General features: G+C 43.0%; 1 protein-coding gene across 1 annotated transcript in view; it reads left to right on the forward strand.

The window, feature by feature from the left end:
• Positions 1-22,489, forward strand: part of cacna1ba (calcium channel, voltage-dependent, N type, alpha 1B subunit, a) — a 494,356-nt gene that overhangs the window by 464,330 nt on the left and 7,537 nt on the right. The window contains exons 45-52 of the mRNA XM_055659954.1: positions 4,734-4,841; positions 6,029-6,138; positions 8,527-8,642; positions 9,941-10,070; positions 10,441-10,548; positions 12,206-12,238; positions 14,426-14,639; positions 18,783-19,006. Coding sequence (XP_055515929.1) covers positions 4,734-4,841; positions 6,029-6,138; positions 8,527-8,642; positions 9,941-10,070; positions 10,441-10,548; positions 12,206-12,238; positions 14,426-14,639; positions 18,783-19,006 — 1,043 coding nt within the window. The remainder of the gene's footprint in view (positions 1-4,733; positions 4,842-6,028; positions 6,139-8,526; positions 8,643-9,940; positions 10,071-10,440; positions 10,549-12,205; positions 12,239-14,425; positions 14,640-18,782; positions 19,007-22,489) is intronic.

Raw genomic sequence — 22,489 nt, forward strand, 5'->3', positions numbered from 1 at the left:
TGCTGCCAGACCTGCTGAGCAGATCTGGCAGCATATTCTGCCTTTCAAAAAATCCAAAACCTGCTGCAGCTTCACTTGAAAGAAAATAAACGATCTTTATGCCCAGATTTATACAAATGAACCGCATTACAATGAGAAAGTGAAGTGAAAACTGTGGTAATTCAAATCCTAAAATGAATCCATTTAATATTGATGAGCTGTTCTAGTCCCAGACTGTCTACCGCTCTTGAAGTGCTGAAGATGAAAAGCAACTAACGGATCTACACTTCAATGTCTGCTGGAAGCTAATTAATGCATGATCCATGCATTTCAAACATCAGGGGCACAGAACATAAAAAAAACACGAGTGCAAGCACCTGTTTGAAGAGAAACACTCTTGGCAGACAGAGCCTTCCTCGTGTTGCTCACGAAGACATTTGCGATTTGACATTACAGAAAATGTTTTAAAAGTATTCAGCTGGGTGCATTAGTTGGTAATAAGCCAGTCAGAATTGATATGACAATGAGCAAATGTCAGATATTTGATGATAGGAGGTATTGAAATATTATGTTACCATTTCTGTGATATCTATACCAATTTAGTACGAGAAACAAATAACTGCAAATGTTTGTTTTCCAAAAAGCATCTCTTGTCTGAACTATTGAGTTTCTCCAGCACTTTGTGTTTAATTTATTAGGATTTTTCTACATTTATAAGGTTCATTGTCCTCAATGTTACTGAGAGATCGATGGCTCTGTTGTCTTCATGGAAATCAAAATAGTATTTTGCAAGCAAACACGGTGAGATGGGTACAAGCAAACACCCATCTCCTCCCCTTTCTGCTTTCCGCCGAGACCGTCTCTTCCGCAACTCCCTGGTCAAACCGCCCCTTCCCACCCAAACCATCCCTTCCCCAGGTACTTTCCCCTGCAACCGCAGGAGATGCGACACCTGTCACTTTACCTTCCCCCGCAACTCCATCCAAAGACCTAATCGGTCTTTCCAGGTGAGGCAGAGGTTCACCTGCCCCTCCTCCAACATCATCTACTGCATCCACTGTTCCGGATGTCAACTTCTCTATATCGGCGAGACCAAGCACAGGTTCGGGGATCGTTTCGCTGAACACCTCCGCTCAGTCCATCTTAACGAACCTGATCTCCCGGTGGCCCAGCACTTCATCTCCCCCTCCCATTCGCAATCTTACCTTTCTGTCCTGGGCCTCCTCCATTGTCAGGGTGAAGCCCTGAGTAAAGTGGAGGAACAGCCCCTCATTTTTCGCTTGGGTAGTTTACACCCCAGCGATATGAACATTGACTTCTCTCTCTCCATCCCCTTCCTCTTCTCAGTTCTCCCACAGTCCTACTGTCTCCTCCTACTTCCTTTCTTCCCCCCCTCCCCGACATCAGTCTGAAGAAGGATCTCAACCCGAAACGTCGCCTATTCCTTCTCTCCATAGATGCTGCCTCACCTGCTGAGTTTCTCCAGCATTTTTTGTCTACTTTCAATTTTTCCAGCAGTTTCCGGCAGTTCCTTCTTAAACAAACAGTGACAGCTTTTTTTTTAAACAGGAATTGTATTCCCCGACCTGCTCTCTCCCTTAAATGCCCAGGGAACATTTTCATGTGTGCACTGTCAGAAACCAAAATCGTAATGTTATCTTCAATATTATATGCTGAGAATTGTTTGTCAGGGAGGGAGAAGCTGCCTGGAGCACATGTCAAACTCTTATTACAGAGATCAGATGGAGGGGCAGTGTGGGCATTCTGGATTCTAATCTAGGACAGGAGAGAGCCTCACCTTTCATCCAGCGACGGAGCAGACTGCTGCAGGGAAGAATGCAAAACCGCTTACTGCTCCCAGAGACTCTGCCTATACGGGCAGGTCACATTACAACATATGGATGATAAAATCAGACTTGTGAGGGAGCCTCAAAAGCTTGCTGTTTAACTGGAAGTTGAATAAACATAAATGAGAAAAATCTGTAACCAGTTCCAACAGAAACAGGCTGGCCAATTCAAAGGAGGAGAACAGGCAGCGTTTATTATTGCATGTGGCATTTTAAAGCTTCAAAAGATAGTTCTAAATATTCTTATGTTTAAGAAAGAACTGCAGGTGTGGGAAAAATCGAAGGTAGACAAAAGTGCTGGAGAAACTCAGCGGATGAGGCAGCATCTATGGAGTGAAGGAATAGGTGATGTTTCGGGTCGAGACCCTTCTTCAGTCTAAATATTCTTAAATTACTTATGTAATATTTTTCTTGATACTGGATTTTCACTCTCTCTAAAAATTTCCCAGTGGAATTGTTTTAATAATAGGCCGAGCATGATATTTTGTAATCAGCATTGCTGCAATCGAACTGCACCTCCTAACCTGAAGGGTTTTTACGCGAGGCTTTGATGAAGACACAGATAGGTGTCAGCAAATGCAGACGACATTAGCACGACAACGATTGTCAAAGGAAGGCTTCATTCGAGTTTCTTTATTTGAAACACAAAGTGCAGGAGGAATTCAGTGTGTCAGGCAGCATCCGTGGAGGGAATGGATGGGTAATGTTTTGGGTCGGTGAAGTTTCTGGTCTCAACATGAAATGTCACCTATCCATTCCTTCCAGAGTTGCTGCCTGACCTGCTGAGTTTCTCCAGCACTTTGGCATTTTGCTCAAGATGCCAGCATCTGCAGTTCCTGGTGTCTCCACTTTCAGAAACTACGGCAATTTCACCCAATAAAAGCAAGCAGGTGCTGCAAGTCCAAGTGAATGTTTCTCCACACACTTGATTACAAGAATGAACTGAGTGGAAGGAAATTATGCATCTAAAGTAAATCTCACTCTTGTCGAATAATCAAACAAAACTGTGGATATTGCAAGTCTGGAATAAAGAGAAAACGCTGGTGTTAGTCGGTAGGTCAGGCAGCATCTATGGTGAAATAGTTAAACGACCTGTAATCAGAACTGGAGACATATTAAAACAAGTGTACTTAAATTCAATATAGATGGAGAGAATAAAGAGAATATCTGTGATGGTTTGGAGGCAGAGACTGTCATTCAATAAGGTTCTGTACTTTGTCCACTTTCCTATCAATTCCCATATCCTGATATTGTTTAAAACAATGTGTAGGAAGAAACTGCAGATGCTGCTTTAATCCGAAGATAGACACAAAAGGCTGGAGTAACTCAGCGGGTCACACAGCATCTCTGGAGAAAAGGAATAGGTGGCGTTCCGGGTCGAGTCTGAAGAAGGGACTCAAACTGAAATGTAATTTCTTCCTTTTCTCCAGAGATGCTATCTGACCTGCTGATTTATTCCAGCTTTTTGTGTCTGTCTTTCGTTTAAAACAATATCAGTCTCAGTCTGGAATGTATTCAGCATCAGTGTATACATAGTCTTGAGATTGTAGATTGCAGATTCATGTGTCTTCGCTTGATAATATTTCCCCTCAATTGTCGGTGTATTAAATACATTTTGCGTCTATGATGTAGTGAGTATAGAGATAGTTGATGTGCGTACAGCAAGGTCAACAAAGCAACTGTGAAATAACTGACCGAATAATCTGTTACATTTTTTTGCTATTGGTTGAGGGCTAAATATTGTCCAAGGGAACTCCAGGCCACTTCTCCGAAACATGCCATGCAGTCCTGTTCATTCACCCAAGATGGCAGACAGGGACTCAGATTAACATCTCATCTAAAACGTGGCGTCTCTCCAGAAGCAGCAGTCTCCCTGTACTCCAGTGAAGTGCCATCTTAAATATGCACTCAATTGGCATTTGAAAAATGCTACTTGAATCAATACTTTAATATTTCATAACAAATCACTTCCGATGAAAAATTAATGTGAACATAATTGTTTTTTTATGATTAATGACATTTCTTACTGGAATTTGTGATATAAAATTTAAAAATTAACCTTTCCATCTACCTGATGTGAGAGTAATGTTATTCACATAATTGGTTTGCATTGCAATTCCACAGCCTTATGGTCTTAAGTGAATAAGAATATTTTATTTCTCTGGCAGCTCATTATATAAACATCTGCATTTCCCTTTTTTTTAAATCTGCCCTTGCTTTCCATGTGACGTGCCGATGAATGCATTGATCTCTTTAAGTGTTTTTGGAGAATGTCTGGCCAATGCTTGGTTTTCATGCTGCCTCATAAGTTTTAAGGGCAGAATTAGGCCAATCGGTCCATCAGGTTGGATCGGATGGGATCCAAGGAGAGATAGCTGAATGGATAGCAAATTGGCCTCATGGAAGAAAGCAGAGTTTGATGATGGAAGGTTGCCTCTCGGACTGGAGGTCTGTGACTAGTGGTGTGACTCAGGGTTCGGTGCTGGGCCCGTTACTGTTTGTCATCTACTTTAATGATTTGGATGAGACATACAGGGCAAGATTAGCAAGTTTGTTGATGATATAAAAGTGGGTGGTTTTGCAGATAGTGAAGATGGTTGTGTTAGATTGCAGCAGGATCTGGATCGATTGCCCAGGTGGGCTGAGGAATGGTTGATGGAATTTAATACAGAGAAATGTGCATTTTGGGACGACTAACAAGGGCAGGACCTAACACAGTAAATGGTAGGCCTCTGGGTAGCGTTGCAGAGCAGAGGGATCTAGGAGTACAGGTGCATGGTTCCCTGAAGGTTAAGTCGCAGGTCAAAAAGGATTTTTTCAACAGGCCACCACGTGCCCGGATGAAGATCGGAGGAGGTACAGAGCAATGATTTCTATGCATCTGACCATGTTGTCCTCTCCAAACAGGAGGAGCATTCCAGCACCAATGTGATGCCGAGCTGAGGAAAGAAATAATTGCTGTCTGGCCAAACCTATCCCAGAAGGTTCTGGACATCCTGGTGCCTCCCCATCGACGTGAGTACCCTTCCTAAAGCCAGAAATATTTGTCTGACAGCTCACAACATGAGTGATTGTGTTGTCAGTGCACTGTCAGAAGATAAAACAGTATGGAAGAGATCAGTTAATCCATTTCAGTGTGCCCACTCCATTCCTTATTCCCAATCCACTGGCTCATTGCTGGATATTGACTCTTCTACCCTAACCAAAAGACAATTGTGTCTGATGGTCATCTTTTCAGAATCTCCCAACTACAGCTCAATAGGTGAGGCCACCACTTGCCCTCTTTGAGAAGAGGGTTAATATTGAATTACATACATGTCATACAGCATGGAAACAGGCCCTTCGGCCCAAATTGCCCATGCTGACCAACACGTGCCATCTACACTAGTCCCACCTGCCTGCGCTTGGGAAAATAAATGAGGCAGAAATGGAACACAAAAGGGGAACAGTAATAAACATGGAAAAAAAACAACAGATATCCAGGTTAATCATATTCCAAAACATTGGTGAAAATTTTTCTAAAACTTGCCCAATCTAAAGTTGTATATGGTTGCAACATGACTTCATGACATTTATACTCAGTGCCTCCTCCAAACAAGCCATATGCTTTTTTACCACACTATTTGCTTGTGTTACCACATATCGGGAACAACGGACCTGCATCCCACAAACTCTCTGTACATCAATGCTCCCAAGGATCCTGCTATTTACTGAATACTTTCCTCATCCATTTGACATCTCAAAATGCACCACCTTACTCTTGTCTGCTTCAAATTCCATCATCCACTTCTCTGCCCAAAACTCCAACAAACCCATATTCGGCTGTCTCCTTTGACAAACTTTTTTAAGGCGAGAGGGGGAAAGTTTAAAGGCATGTGCGAGTCATGGCACCTACACAGACATAATCTTTGATCCTGTGTGAGTGTGTGGTCAGATTCTGTGTGTGCAGCCATTTTGAGTTGTCTTGCTGCCAGCATTGAAGTAATATAATAAATGCTTCTGTTGTACCTTGAAGACTCAAGTACTTGTGTAGACCTAGAAGACAAACACGAAGGTTTCATGACCGGAGCCTCATTTTTTCTCGTCATCCAAGCTTCGTCACTCCACCCACACCTGCCTTCCTTTCGCTCTGAGGCGGAATGAATCTATTTGAACTGTAAGCACAAGGCTGCTCACTCTCCTGTTTTTATTTCTTCCTACAGCTACAGAGTTGACAGTGGGGAAAGTCTATGCAGCGCTGATGATTTTTGATTACTACAAACAGAACAAAAGTAAAAGAATGCAGCAACAGCAGCCTGGCGGCTTGTCACAGGTAACTGGAAGGATTCGGTGGTGCATGTTGATCGACCCAATTTGGAATACTTATGTGAATACCTTTTAAAAAACTTAAATGTACCATTTCCCATCATTCAAAACCCCTGCCCCTGTTTACTGAGATCATGCAGATCTCAGCCTCCTGCAGGTGAAACTGTGAACATTTAGTTCATTCTACCTGCTTCAGTAATGTCCATCATTATGTTTACTTGAGTGGCTACCATGCTATTTCAAAAAAGGTTCAGCTTTTGGGTCACACTATGTTTTTAATGACATCTTAACTGTGAGATCTGTAAAGTATTTTGACTGTTTTGTACTGATTAATGCACCATCTGGACTTTGTATATGTGTGTGTATGTGCGGAATCATTTCCATCACTGCTCTTTGGCCTCTGACTTGCCTGAATTTATAGTCCATTGTAAAATTCACCAGAATTTCACCCCAGTGTAACCAAGAGGAATTGGTCCAGGTGTACCCTGGGCGGATAGCCAGGCTTATGGCTCATCCCACCTGGTCTCTGAGAGGAGGGGATTAGCACCAAACAGGTCTGTCGGAAGCCCGAGCTCCAAGTATTCGAGAGAATGGATGGAATGCATTCATTCAGCCAAATGTACCCACCCAGATTTTTACTCCCCATGGTTGTACACCCCCAAAGTACTTTTGAGATAATCCTAAAGAAAGCAGTGTGGAAATCTTGAATCTCCTCCATTTTCAGAAGTACACATAATATTTTTGTGATATTGTGTTGTCAGTTTTCCATGGTGCATTTCCTCTGCTCATCTGCACCTACTGAGTGCAGTTTCAAGGACCCCCTTAAACTCGGAGGTCAAGCAAAGACTGGCATCAGAAATCGTTTCCTATCAGTACCTTTGGAGGAAAGGGTCGGTTTGATCCCGGAAGCCTGGATGTAATATTACCAAGCCCGAAGAATAGTTGGTGTAGCAGGAAAATCCCCCTTCTGTTAGATCACCAGGAGGAACTGGCAACACCTATGTGCGGCTGCCACAGACTTCACGCTTTCCACCAGAAATGGTTAAGGGTGGCACAGTGGCACAGTGGTAGACCTCCTGCCTCACAGCACCAGAGTCCCTGGTTCGATCCTGATCTCGGGCGCTTCTGTGTGGATTTTGCACGTTCTCCCTGTGAACCCGTGGGTTTCCAACGTGTGTTCTGGTTTAATTCCCACATCCCAAAGATGTGCAGGCTTACAGGTTAATCAGCTTCTGTAAATCGCCCCTAGTGTGTAGGATGCGGAAATGGCATAACAGAACTAATGACATAGAACTAATAATAATTCTAGCTAATGATTGCCATTTTAATTTGCTGTCATATTGCATTAATATGCGAGTAAATGTTAACATTCCTTTTTGTTTAATGGAAACAAACAAATGTGTACTCTGAATTTAATTTAGTTTTAGTTCAGGGATACAGCCTGGAAACAAGCCCTTTAGTTCAGTCATTAGCTCAGAAAAAATCTGCAGTCTTTTTATTGGCTGCTCTCCTGGGTCCACTGGGTGAAAGTGTGGTTTTATCCATGGCATGGAGGTGTCGCTGGACCATGGGTCCATTGGTGAAGAAAGTTGATGCATGCTCGCGAATGAGTGTCAGGCCACAACCAACCATTCCCCTGCATTCGTGTAACTGGTCTTTGCCCTCGCATCGCTACAGCATAATAATCCCACTGTGATGTGGGACGGTGTTACAGTTGTTTCTCCATTCGAGTTGCTGTTGTCTTGCCAACAATGTCCGAGTGTGTCAGTGCCAGCATGCGTCTCCTATTGTTTTTGCTGCCTCATTCCTTCACATTGCTGTTCATTTCTATGTTGTTAAACGCTACGCACAGTCCCTGGCCTTGCCCGAACCCACCCTCCCATTCCTCTACACCCTTCCGCATTCCTCGAGCCTGTAGTAACAAGATGGAACAGAGTTTGTCTGGTGTACGGGTGCTACACTGACCACACCACGGCACTGTGATGATCTGGAATCAAAGTTCGATTTTTGTCTGATCTCACAAAAAAAAAGGTCTTATTTGATGATATAAAGACTCAGCAAGAAAATAAATTGGAATCTTTTGGTTTCCTTGCAAATAATCCTCGTAGCTGACCGGATAATCGCACTCAAATAGTCTTAACTGATTGAGTGGTGCAGTTTTTCAGCAAGTTACTGATTTGCCACCTTTCCTTCAGTGCATGGGATCAACAGGCTGGAAGTAAGAATGTTTCTGCATGGGAATTACAATTCACCATTGGCTGTATATTTTCCACCTCAATGCCATTCCCTTGTGGATTGGACCTTTTGTCTATGATTTTGCCTGAACATTTTTTGTTTGGTTTGCATCCATAAGTCCCTTTCATTCCAGAATCGCGCTGTATTGTATTTCACACAGACTCGATCATCGTTCTTTCAGCGTGTAGTGGGAGCCCTGACACCAACGCAAGAAGAACCCCCCACCTACAATGACACGTCGCGACAAAAGAACTCGCACAACAATGGCGGCAATGCGTAAGTGCTTGCGATTTCTACTTGAAGAGTTTCACAGATCAGAGGCAGAATATGCGATTCTGTTTGTACTTTGTTTGTTTGTTTGTTTGCACAATTCGCGAGCATTGCCACTTTTCATTTCACTGCACATCTCGTATGTGTATGTGATGAATAAACTTGACTTGACTTGACGGGCCAATTGACAAATGAAATATTCAAGGGAGTTTACTCAATCCCATCAATTTGATGGGATTGAGAAAGAAAGTGAGATGTTGGGAGGGAGATCAGCCAAAATAATTCACATTTTGGGTCAAAGGATTCTGAATGGTTCAGGTAAACAGCAAGAAACTACCTGCATATAACATCTTGCTGTATTGGTTAGAGCAAACGTGTTGCTCTACTGGGGCTACTGGTAATTACTGTGTAGAGTGAAAAACTGACAGTGTTGATGATATTTAATAGATATGAGGAGAGAGAAAGTGAGTTGGTGTTCCAGGTTAACAAACATTCACTGATCTAAATGTTAACTCTGCTTCTCTCTCTGGAGATGCTGCCTGACCACAGGGTGTCTCCCACATCACTACCCACATGTCTGGTTGTCCCAGGCTTACCAGGGCCAAGTCTGTTTACGATGATCATAAGACACCTGAGCAGAATTAGGCCGTTCGGCCATCGAACCTGCTCTGCCATTCAATCATGCGTGATCTATTTTTTCCCTCAACCCCATTCTCCTGCCTTCTCCCCATAACCTTTGACGTCCTTACTAATCAAGAACCTATCGATCTCCACTTTAAAAATACCCAAATGTCTAGGCCTCCACAGCCACCTGTTTCAATTAATTCCATAGACACACCACCCTCATTTGTTTCATTGTGATTTTCAATAGTTGGACATGATGATAGGTTGATCTCCGGCTGTTCTTTGATCTCCAGCTGTTTTTTGATATATTTCATATATATTTCATGCTCAGTTGGGGGAATGCATTGCTCTGAGTGCTGACATAGTCTCAATGGGCTGAATGGTCTTCCCCTACATCAGAGAGAGATGGGGAGTGGGTGTGAAAGTGGGATAATGTAGAAATGGTGTGAGCATGTGACTGGTGGCCGGCGTGGACTCGGTTGGGCCGAAGGCCGTGTTTCCGTATTGTATCTCTAAACCATGATACGAGTATGAGCTTTGTATTCAATCCTAACTATCGTAAATGTTTGAGAAGTGTGTTTTCCTTTTGTGTTTCACAAAGAAGCAGCAATGAGCTCCCATTTGGTGGTCAATTACGTTGGGTGTGCTGTCCTGTACTAACAACCTCCTCTCTTGTACAGTCTATACCAAGGCAGTGGACGAAAAGAATCCTCGTCCTGGAGGATCCGAGAGGCTTACGTTGAGGGTAAAATGCAAATGTCTGAGAGTGGTCAGGTTGAAGGGACTCCAGTCACCCAGACCAGCCCTCAGGTATGGATTTCATTCACAACATGTAAGGTAGTTGTGCCGTTATTAGGCCCTCTTGACAAATGTGGACAAAAACAGTTGACATCAAAAGTGGGCAGCGCAGTGGCACAGCAGGTAGAGCTGCTACTGCGTGGAGTAACGTTGCCTGTTACTCCAGCATTTTGTGTCTATCTTCGGTTTAAACCAGCATCTGCAGTTCATTCCTACACATTACGTTCCAGTTACCTGACATAACTGATCATTTATTGTATTATTGATCATTGTGTATTCATTAGTTGTGTTAATGTGCCAGTGAAACTGCAGCAAGATAATAATTCCATTGTTCCATTCTTGGTGCACATGATGCCAACTAAACACCTTGACTCCTGCACAGGCCGTGGAGATGAGGGAGATGGGCTATGATGTGGATCAGGTGGATCAGCCCAGCCTGGATAGTCACGGCCGCGCGGCATCCATGCCTCGACTCACGGCGGAGACCCCGGTAAGTGATCACCGCACAAGCAAGCCCCCGGCACGGTTCCCCTGCACCTACAGGTAGTAGCTCCTGAATCCCTGAGTGGTAGAATTGATTAAAATAAGCACGCTCATCGCTAAAAATATGAGCAGGGTGCATGGGCAAACAGGAAGAGGATTATCAGTGCCAAATTTCTAAAAGCATTGGGACTAGCCAAACAAAGTGCAAACTTCTGATACCTTCACCTCAGAAGTCTTTTGTAGATTATGTTGGCAATTTACAAGATTGAGCCTGGGGCAGTGAGTGATACTAATTAATGAACACATGCAGGCAGAAGGGAGCAGATTAATTTTACATGATGTTCTTTACAGACATCATGAGCCAAAGGGCTTGTTCCTGTGCTGGACTGTTCTATGATCTTAACTTCAGGCTTATACATTACCAATGCAATATTTTATTATTGCCAATTAATCATTGTTGGCCACAAAAATCAGGAAAAAGTTTGGATAACTTTCCTGTTACTTTTGCATCCTGTTTATTATTGTGCATTGCACCAAAATATTCCTGGTCATACAAGAAGAAATTTACAGTCAGCTCAACGCAAAACCCGTATTCAGTCAATCCTGAGTAAATAGCAAACAGCTGGAGAAACTCAGCAGGTCAGGCAGCATCTGAAGTGGGAAATGGACAGATAACGTTTCGGGTCAGGACTAAAGAAGGTCTCGACGCGAAACGTTGTCTGTGCATTCCCTCCACAGATGCTGCCTGACCTGCTGCGTTCCTCCAGCACTTTGTGTTTTGCTCAAGTTTGCAGCATCTGCAGTATCTAGTCAACCCTAACTAATATACCTAAAACCCACTCAATAGTTAAAGCTGATTGTTTACATATTAACATCAAACTAAACGTAGAGGCAATGAGACGGTCAAAAATTATCTTTCGGAAAATAAAGTTCACATATCTCCATAAAGACTCTGCACGCCAATATCTATGCTCCCTACAACGGACCAAAACAACTCATTCATTCCTCGATTTGTGGTGAAACTCATTCTCCGGAGGTGATGTTTGAAGCTTGTTTCGCTATTTTTTTTACCTTTGTTTTTCAATATCTAACCATAGTGTGGAGATTTTGAACCAATTTACATTCCTATCTGAATAACGCCATTGCTTAATAATGCCCTGAACACCATCCATTTGATTAGAGTGTTGTGTTTTTACTTTGCGATGTCTGGTTTTAATCATGTCATCTGTTGTTTCATGCACCATCTAGCTTGGTAAAGAGTCATTTCATGTAACAAATAAAAAACTTGCTTGATATGTTGAGCTCAATTGGACTAACGATGAATGTTTTTTGTGTCTGTCTTTCCCATCCTACTTCCGCTCGGACTCTCAATCCCAACAACCATTCATCCTATTTTGTCAAAATGTGTTTTCACTGACTTATTTTGTTCCGCTTTAATTTCACCTTTTTATTTATTTTATTTTTTTTGCGGCAACAAACATTCTGGTTGATTTATTCTGTCTTATAAAATATGCTTGATGTATCATTTTACTTTGGTTAATTCTGTCCCTACCACCTCCCATTCCACCCCCTCCCCTCCTTTCCCATTGTGTCTTGTCTGTAAAAACCATGTGCACCGGGCTGCTTCACTTATCTGTGTCATCTAACTCGATCTTATGCTGAAGAAAATATCTCGATCATCTGGGAGTGTCCTTGCCGTATGTAACTCATATTATGTCTCCATGATATGTTCTTCACTCTTTTGTTCTTGCATTTATTTATGTGTTATTTCAAATGTGCATTTTCTTATGTGTTCCTTCAAAATGAAGGCCAAATAAGCGAGTTGAGTATGCCAGACGCCATTCAATGTGCCATACTTTCCAATCGGCTAAGTACATTTAAGCATTAGTCGAGGCTTATCGTCTGCCAAAACGTTGCATTTGGGAAAATCATGATAGTTTTAGTCCAGCACCACACTAACTCTCCCTTTATGAGGTTTGAGTGGGTTGAGCAAAATTCTTGGGCATGTCTACCTGTAAAATATAACTCATTTGTAATTCAGAATACACGGCATTTGAAGTTCCAAATTCTACCCAGAATTAATACATGGTGGAAAACCCTACCATTATAACTTGTTAAGCCGTTCATTTTAGAATGGATACCTGCAGCTAGTGCATCATCTGTAACTACCAGCTATTTTACATGGGATGGGAACTAGAAGAACATTGTGCCATGCTGAATATTCTGCTGCAGATTAACTCCAATAAACAAACTAACCCCAACTTAAACCAAAAAACAAAGCACTGGAGGAACTCAGCAGGCCAGGCAGCATCTGTGGAGGGAAACGGTCATGGAAAATTTTGGATTGTAACCCGTCTTCAGTTTGAAGGTTGAAGAAGGGTCCCAAACTGAAACATCGTCTCTCCACACATGCTGCCTAATCCGTTGAAATCCTCCTGTTTCTTTCTCAAGATCCAAGAAACAGTAATCTCTCGTGTCTCCAACTTAAGCAAGCAAAATGGTTGATTGGAGTTTCTAAGATGCATTTCTGACTGATGTTTAGTAATATTAGCAATCGGAATTTTAGAAAATAAATGAATAAAGCCATTAAAAATGTCGAGAAATATAATGGTTGTATAAATTTACAATATTTAAAAAAACGACAAGATTCTCATTATCTGCGGAAATCGTAGCCAATTTATAATGGGTAGAGTTAGATTGAGTCCCAGTTAAAGACGATTCTGCCAGTTAATCAGGGGATTGATTTATTCCAATACAACTATACATGTGAACTAAATAACAAGACCAATAGGTCCTTGGACAGAACGTGTGATTCTTGTGACCAGTAATAAGATAAAGAAATACATCACAAGAATAGTGCAAGTTCAGATTCAGATTCAATCTTCATTGTCATTGTGCAGTGTACAGTACAGAGACAACAAAATGCAGTTAGCATCTCCCTAGAAGAGCGAACATAGAATATGAGCAATAAATATATATACGTATATATAATTGTTTACAAATATATTGACCAGTGTAAATGTCCAGCCTATATTCAATGGAATAATACAGATCACTCTGCTCAAATGTGATCATTATATTCTGAAGAAACCTTGCTATTGAACCTATTGAAAATTGCATTATAAAAACAATTGTGTCAATGTGGGAAAGGGAGTTAGCAGCAAGAGAGTTTCACACCTGCAATTACAATGTCATTCTCCTTGTAGGATTTTCAAACCTTAAAGTTTTTAATAGCTATACGTTTATTTTTGTTACAGCAAGCTTAAAATATTAAAAGTTAAATGCCACAATGTGTTTAATGGAATATCATTGCACAGGTTGTCAATAGAAGTGACTGCTTGGTAATTTCAATGGCCACAGACAAACAGTTCTTAACAGACAATGATGTTTGATTACTACAAGGGGGTTACATGAAAACAGTTTTTTATCACAAATTCCATTCTAGCATATTAGTGTATAGAACTATGCTTCATAATGTGCCTTGCGACTTTACTTGAGAGATACAGCGTGGAAACAGGCCCTTCACCCACTGAGCCCGTGCCAACCAGCGATCAACCTGTACACTAGCACCATCTTACACACAAGACAATTTAAAATTACAGAAGCCAAATAACCTACAAGCCTGTACATCTTTGGAGTGTGGGAGAAACCCGTGTGTTCACAGCGGGAACATCAAAAACTCTGTACAGACAGCACCCCTATAGTCAAGATGGAACTCGGGTGTCTGGCGATGTTAGACAGCAACTCTACCGCTGAGTCATTGTGCCGTCCTTTAAGCAGGAAATGATATAGTGCAGCGGTAGGCAGTCACAATTGTAATAATAGTGCCTGTCCACAATAGTCAGGCTTCTGAGTCTCTTGGGTGCTTTCTCTTCACTGTGCAGCCGATCCCAGACACAAGCCCCATGAAGCGCTCCGTATCTACGCTGACCCCACAGCGCTCTCGTGGGATGCATCTGCCCGATTACTCCCTGGAGCGGGTTGTGCCAGTGCGAATGCCACATCACCACCACCACCACCATCGCTGCCATCGCAGGAGAGAGAAAAAGCAGCGATCGCTCGAAAGATCTCCCAGCAGAGAAGTTGACGGAGAAACAGGTAACATAGTGATAGGCAGACTGGCGATGAGGAGATAACTGATATTTGGATAAGCAATGATTTTTAAATTTTTTAAATTCAGATTCTGTAATCAAATGACTTTTATGATGAGGATGAGGTGATCTTACAGAGGCGTACAAAATCATGAGAGAAATTGATCGGGTAAATGCACAGAGTCTTTTGCCCAGAGTAGGGGAATCGAGAACAAGAGAGATTCCCCTACTAGTAATTATCATAATCGGCTCTCCTTTCTGAATATCAAAACCTGGCAGTTTACAGACTGTGCCCTCTGCACAGCACTTGCCATGCCCTTTGCATTTTGACCCATGTGTAATGAGCGATGCTCCATAATGCCACAGGATTGATAGGTTTCTATATAATGACAATGTCCATGTGCAATAAATCAATCTTCTGCAGGAACTCAGTGGGTCGAGCAGCATCCATGGGGAGTGGGGTGTCATAGAGTGATATAGTGTGAAAACAGGCCCTTCGGCCCAACTTGCCCACACCGGCCAACATGTCTCAGCTACACTAGTCCCACCTGACCATATCCTTCCTGACCCGTCCTATCCATGTACCAGTAACTGTTTCTTAAACATTGGGATAGTCCCAGCCTCAACTACCTCATCTGGCAGCTTGTCCCATACAGCCACTGCTATTTCTGTGAAAAAGCTACCCCTCAGATTCCTATTCAATCTTATCCCCTTCACCTTAAACCTATGTCGTCTGTTCCTCGATTCACCTACCCTGAGCACAAGACTCCTGATGCCTGGTGGGAAATGAATGGGCAACATTCTCGGTCAAAGACCTGCATCAGGATAGGGTTTTGACCGAGATAGATGACCATTCCTTCCCATCCACAGATGCTGTACAACCCGTTGAGTTCCACTAGCAATTTGTTGTTCCATGTTCCAGCTTGCACAGTCTCTTGTGCAAACGGTTTCTATGTTGATTTTAATAAGGACACCTTCTGCAATTTGAAAGAAAGTTTAAAAATATCAAAATGAGCACTGGAACAAATTCCGTATTTGCAGCAGAGGTGGAACACCAGGTGTGTGCTGTGTGTGACAAAGATATCTGAGTTAGAACCATGTGGGTAATCCATTGTGAAAACTGTGTGTTGGGCGTTATTGCTGACATCACTGCAGTTAATTAAATGTTAATTGTGTAAAAGTACATGGTGCCGCGATAACTTTAGACCAGGTGCATTGGAGTGAGTTCAAAGATTCAGAATCTGAAATCAGCACCAATTTTGTAGACTGGCTTCTGAAGAAATGTTCATATAACCTTGTTTAATTTCACTGATGAAACGCAGATTTAAGGGAAAGGAAAAAAAAATGTAAAGGGTGGAAGATCTCAGCTGGTCAAACAGCATCTGCGGAAAGAGAAACAAGTCAACCTGTAGGGTTAACAGCACTTCCCGGAGGGGAATGGAGATTTTGCAGTTTAAAACAGAATTGGACATTAGGAAAAAGACAAAAAAAAATTTAGAGAGACGTCAAAACATATCAGGTGATAATGTGCATGAGTATTGGTTATCAATAAACAGGACACTTAAGGGGCAGAAAAATGATAATGGGAAACATGGAGGGAGCAATTTACCTGAAGTCAGGGAATTCAGTGCTGCAAAGTTGTAAAGCGTCGAGATGAAAGATAAGATGCTGTTCTGGTTCGTGTTGGGCCACTCGCTGGCAGTGGAGGAGACTGCAGCCAGACAGGTCGGAATAGGAATGGAATTGAGAATTGAAGTGACATGCTACAGAGAGCTCAGAATCACCACTGCAGCCTAAACCATGCTCTGCAAAGCAGTTATCCAGTCTGAGTTTGTTTCTCCACTGCAGAGAGTGGGAATACCAACTGGAGTACACTAGACTGGAAGATATGCAGACTGGACTATAGATAGGAAATGTTTGGAGGGATATGGGCCAAGCATGGGCAGGTGGGACTGGTGTAGCTGAGGCATCTTGGTTGGCGTGGGCAAGTTGGCCAAAAGGGCCTGTTGCAGAAGGGTTCTGACCCGAAACATCACCCATCTTTTTTCTCCAGAGATGCTGCCTGACCCGCTGAGTTACTATAGCGCTTTGTGTCTACCTTTGGCACATACCAGCATCTTCAGTTCCGTTCTATGCTGTTTCCATGCCTTCTGACTACGTGCAAGTGGATCACTGCTTCGCCTGGAATGATTGCATGAGTCCCACAACAGTGAGAAGGGAAGAAGAGAATGGACATTTGTCACACCTCCGTGGGAAGATGCCAGGGGTTGGGGAATAGTGAGTGGGGACACAGGAGGGGATCAAGGAGTCACTAAGTGAGTGGTCCATGTGAAATGCAGAAGGCCGGGAGGGGGGAGGGAAAGAGGTGGAGTGACTGGTGGTAAGATCGTATTGTGGTTTGCAGAAATTATGAGAGATAACGTGCTAAATCTGAAGGCTGGTGAGGAGGAAGGTGATCACCAGTGGAGCTCTATCTTTGTTCTGTCCCGACGGAGATAGACTGAGAGCAGACATATGGGAAATGCAATTGAGAGCATCATTCAGTATGGCAGAGGGGAAGCCATGTTACTGAAGGAAGGAGGACGTTTCAGGGGCACCAGAGTAGAAGGCCCCGTCATGGAAACTGATGTGAGTGATGAAGAAATAAAGCACAAGGAATGAAGCCTTGAAGCAGACGGGGTGAGAAGATATTTAAAAAGGTGGCTGTGGGAGTCTATGGGCCAGCAAAATGTGTTTCTGGCTTGTTTCATGATCATAAGACAAAGGAGCAGAATAACGCCATTCGCCCCATCGAGTCTGTTTCATCATTCGATCTATTTTTTCCCTCTTAAACCCTTTCTTCTGCCTTCTACCCGTAACCTTTGATGCTCTTACTAATCAAGAACCCAAAAATCTCCGCTTTAAAAATGCCCAATGTCTTAGCCTCCACAGCTGTCTGTGGCAATGAATTCCACAGATTCACCACAGATGTGCGGGGATCGCTGGTCGGCGCGGACTCGGTGGGTCGATGTGCCTGTTTCCGTGCAGTACCCGTAAACTAAAAAAAACAAACCACCCTCTCAGTAAAGAAATTCCTTCTCGTCTCCATTCTGAAGTTACATTATTTTATACCAAGGCGGTGCCCTCTGGTCCCTGACTCTCCCACCACTGGAAATGTCCTCTCCGCATTTGCCCTATTTGGGCCTTTCTCCTGAGTTAGAGACAGAATGATCCACAAGGAAAAGGAAGTGTCAGAGATGGACCTTGTGAATGCGACAGCAGGATACAAATTGGCAGCAAAAGTGATGGAATATTTAGATGTATGGATGCAGGATACAATGTGAATGCAGCTGTCAATGCATCACTGCAAGAGCTGGGGCTGTGGTGGTACCAGTTAAATCTGGAATGAGGATTGTTCCACCTATCTACCTGAAAGACAAGTACAGCTAGGGCCCCAACCAAATTTGTTTGATGAAGGGTCTGGACACGAAACATCACCTATCCATGTTCTCCAGAGTTTGCTGCCTGACCTGCTGAGTTACTGAAGAGAAGTCACGGATTGATAGGAACATTCCTTACTACCAGCCCCCCCCCCCACCACCACCTCAGTCTCCTCATTAACCTCAGGACGCAAGGAAAAGTCTTAATGAATGGACGGTGTATTTGAGGAAATCGATAATTTATGATGCATTCTGCTTGTCTTGTGATATCTTTGAGATTTCCTGCATCTATGTTACTTTTTTTAAATCTTCACTTAATCAGTGTCTCAGCAAGATTAAAATACAATACTTTTGCCCCAAGCCCCTCAAACCCACTTTGTGACGAGTAAGATTATGGCTGACTTTTGGCTTAACTTGTTTATCCATAATCTGTTTACGTAGACCTTAAGATTATTCAAAGACTCTGCTTCCATTTACCTTAGAGGATGAAAGTTTTAAAGAGCTAGCCGACCATGCAGAACCTTATCAAAGGCCCATACAGACAACATCTACGACTTTGCCTTCATGAACCTTTTTGGTTACTTTGGTGACTGCATTTTATTTGGTATGGTATATTTTGCAGGTGGCATCTTAATCAGCAGTAAAGCCTGAAAACCCTGTTTATTGAAGAAAGTGATGGCCAGAATAACTGAAGATTGTGTTCTGCTTACCCCTGATGTGTTTGCTTGCAGGCCAACTGGATGAGCTCAGTTCTGCAGCTCAGCCAAGGGACCATTCGTCAAAGGAGCGCGAGCGGGGTAGGTCACAGGAGCGCAAACCTCCGTCCTCCACCGAGAAGCAGCGCTACTACTCCTGTGATCGGTACGGCAGTCGGGAGCCCCCACAGCCCACCTCTGCTGACCACAGCCGGTCGACATCGCCGAGCGATGGCCCAGAGCACAGGCTCCACAGACAGGTGAGGGGAAACTAGCACGCCCGCTCCCACATCTAACTGGCCCCGCCGTCCTGCCCACGTGGCAATTAACTGACAATAAGGAGGATGTTGGAACAAGAAATAGTGGGGCACAGCTAACAGTGGAGATATGCACTGGGCCTGCACCACTGCTTCCATGGGTTGCAGGATGTGCATTTATTTAGGAAATAACTGGCTGTATTCGCTGGAGTTCCAGAAGGATGAAACCTACTGAATAATGAAAGGCCTAGATAGAGTGGATGTGGAGAGGATGTTTGCAGTTGTGGGAGAGTCTTATGGCCAGAGAGTGCAGCCTCAGAATAAAGAGAGACATGAGAGAGAGGAATTTCTTAACCCAGAGGGTGGTGAATCTGTGGAATTCATTGCCAAGGAGGGCTGTGGAGGACAAGACATTGGGTATTATTTAAGTGGAGATTGATAGGTTCATGATTAGTAAGGGTGTCAAAGGTTATTTGGAGAAAGCAGACAAATAGAGTTGAGATGGAAAAATGGATCATCCATGATCAAGTGGTGGAGCAGGCTCGATGGGCTGAATGGCCTAATTCTGCTCCTATGTCTTATGATCTTGTGGCGAAATGCAAGGCATGTCTGTTGCAGGCCTCGGGGCTCTCAGCAAGGTTGCACGCAGTAATTCTGGAATTTTCAGAATCTCAAACTAAGCACAAACTTACCTGCAGGCCTCCTATTCTTGGAGGCAGTCTATGAGTCAGACTACATCCGTTGAGGCAAAGGTGTAGTTGGTATTTCATGTGGAGACCCTGCATAAGGCAGGTTGCACTTGACTCCACAGCAGGAGCAATTGAAAGATGCAGCAGAGGAAACAAGAATTCTCAGACACTCCAGTGATAGCTTTCAGCTTAAGTTCTCTGGATACTTTCAAGAGAGAGCTTGATAAGGCTCTTAAAGAGTCAGGGGATATAGGGAGAAGGCAGGAACGGGATACTGATTGTGGATGATCAGCCATGATCACATTGAATGGCGGTGCTGGCTCGAAGGGCCGAATGGCCTACTCCTGCACCTATTGTCTATTGTCCATTAACACCTCAAGCATGAAGGCCTAGTTTGCAAAATATGCATGCATATTTTCATACTCAGATTTTCTAGTGGCATAGGAGGAGATCTTTTGGCCCAGGGGGTGTATGCTGACTCAGAGCAATCCCAACAATCCCATTTCCCCACCAAGTTTCCCGTCACCTATTCTCTCTCAGAAGTTAGTAACTTTGTTGGTAAATTGTTAACTATTTGTGATTTGTTAATAAATTCGTACATGATACCAAAATTGACTGTATAGGTAGACATAAGAATATCAAAGTTTACAGCAGAATTTAGATCATTTGGGAAGGTGGCCAAGGAATAGACAAATGGAATTTAACTCCAAGTGTGAGGTGTTGCACTTTAGTATGTCAAATCTGGGCAGGGTTTACACAGTAAATGGTAAAGTCCTAGAGAGTGTTGTAGAACACAGAGATCTGGGAGTCCAGGAGTCCCGGCGAGAACAGAATATGGAATTTGGAATGTTATGTTGCAATTTTACAAAACATTAGTTAGACTACACGGAGAATTGCATGCATTTCTGGTCACCACTCTATAGGAAGGAAACTGTAAAGGTTTCGGATGAGGTAACCTTTAAGAGTAACGAGTAACAGTTAACGAGTAAGAGTCAAGAGCCTGTTTATTCTGCAAGCACTGCTTTTTATAATTGAAGGGCACTTGACCTCAGTCACCAGGCTCAGGCACGAGTTTCCATTTTAGATTACACAATGTATTTAGATTACACAATATTTATTATATATTACATTACAAAGACATCACATCTCCCTCTTCACTTTACAGACATCACAGGCACTGGCATTTACATTATATACATATTACATATATTACGTATCGTACATTACAAGACATCACAGAAACGTTTCTGCTGGAGAAAGTGTAGGATTAGTATAAATCGGTGTTATAGGATTGTACAACGATGAAATGGGTCCTACGGCCCACCATGTCCATGCTGACCCTTTGCTTATTCACACTTATCCCATTTGCCCTTGTTAGGACCTTAACCTTCTATATTTTGCCTGTTCAATTGTCTGTCTTTTTGTCTTGTAAACATAATGATGATACCTGACTCCACCACCTCCTCTGCAGCGTTTTGTGAGGTTTTGTAACATAAGATCCCATCTATTATATTCTATGCTCCAATCCATGAAGCATGCTATGTGCCTTCTTCACCACCCTAGCTACCAGCGTTACCAAGTGTTTGGTGGTTAATGTGGACATGGTGGGCCGAAGGGCTTGTTTCTGTGTGATATTACTTTTATGAACCTATAACATTTATACAACCTTATCGACAAGTTAGAATCTGATTTTTCCCCTTAACATATGACCTGAAAATCAATAACAACATGATGACATTCATTCTTTCTCAGTTTTATTTTTTAATCAATCTTTTTCACCGATTCATTATTGAAATATAAATGATTAAAACACTAGCATTATGATGAAGGTAGACACAAAAAGCTGCAGCAACTCAGTGGGCAGGCAGCATCTCTGGAGACAAGGAATGGCTGACGTTTCAGGTCGAGGCGTCTGAAGAAGGGTCTCGACCTGAAACGTCACTCATTCCTTCTCTCCAGAGGTGCTGCCTGCCCGCTGAGTTACTCCAGCATGTTGTGTCTATCTTCGGTTTAAACCAGCATCTGCAGTTCCTTCCTACACACTAGCATCATGATGCTTTTTTTTATTAACACCCACTTCAAGTATTTCCTGCTTTGCTGATCCAGGAAAATCTTTTGTGATTCTCAACGCAGAGGCTCCAAGATAAAAACAAGATTTTTGGAATCATTGCCATAAATTTGTAACCCAATGATTTACAATGTTTCCCAATTGATTCAGTTGGTGTTAAAGATATCATTAGCAAAGAGCTAAACTTTGAGGTTTTTAGTTTACAATAAATATCACTTTAAGATCATTTATCTCCAGCAGGCAGCATATTTTAGGACGTTTTTGCCTTGGTCAATGACAAAGAGGTGAATCATGCAGACAAGGAGTAATGCCCCCGTCCCACCTAGGAAACCTGAACGGAAAACTCTGGAGACTTTGCGCCCCACCCAAGGTTCCCGTGCGGTTCCCGGAGGTTGCAGGTGGTTGCCGGAGGTTGCAGGTAGTGGAAGCAGGTAGGGAGACTGACAAAAACCTCCGGGAAGTGCACGGAAACCTTGGGTGGGGAGCAAAGTATCCAGAGGTTTCCGTTCAGGTTTCCTAAGTGGGACAAGGGCATAAGGATAGTGGATTGGGAGCAATAAAAACAGTAGGAATGCGAAAGTAAACCCTATGTCTTTTAAACCCCAATTTGGACAAGCACATGATGAAAACGGTTTACGTGGACATGCTCCAGGTGTGGCAAATGGGAGTAGCTTGATGGGACATCATGGTTGGCATGGACATGTTGGGCTGAAGGGCCTGTTTCCATGC

The sequence above is a fragment of the Leucoraja erinacea genome, chromosome 31 (assembly GCF_028641065.1).
Source record: "Leucoraja erinacea ecotype New England chromosome 31, Leri_hhj_1, whole genome shotgun sequence".
Classification (NCBI taxonomy): domain Eukaryota; kingdom Metazoa; phylum Chordata; class Chondrichthyes; order Rajiformes; family Rajidae; genus Leucoraja; species Leucoraja erinaceus.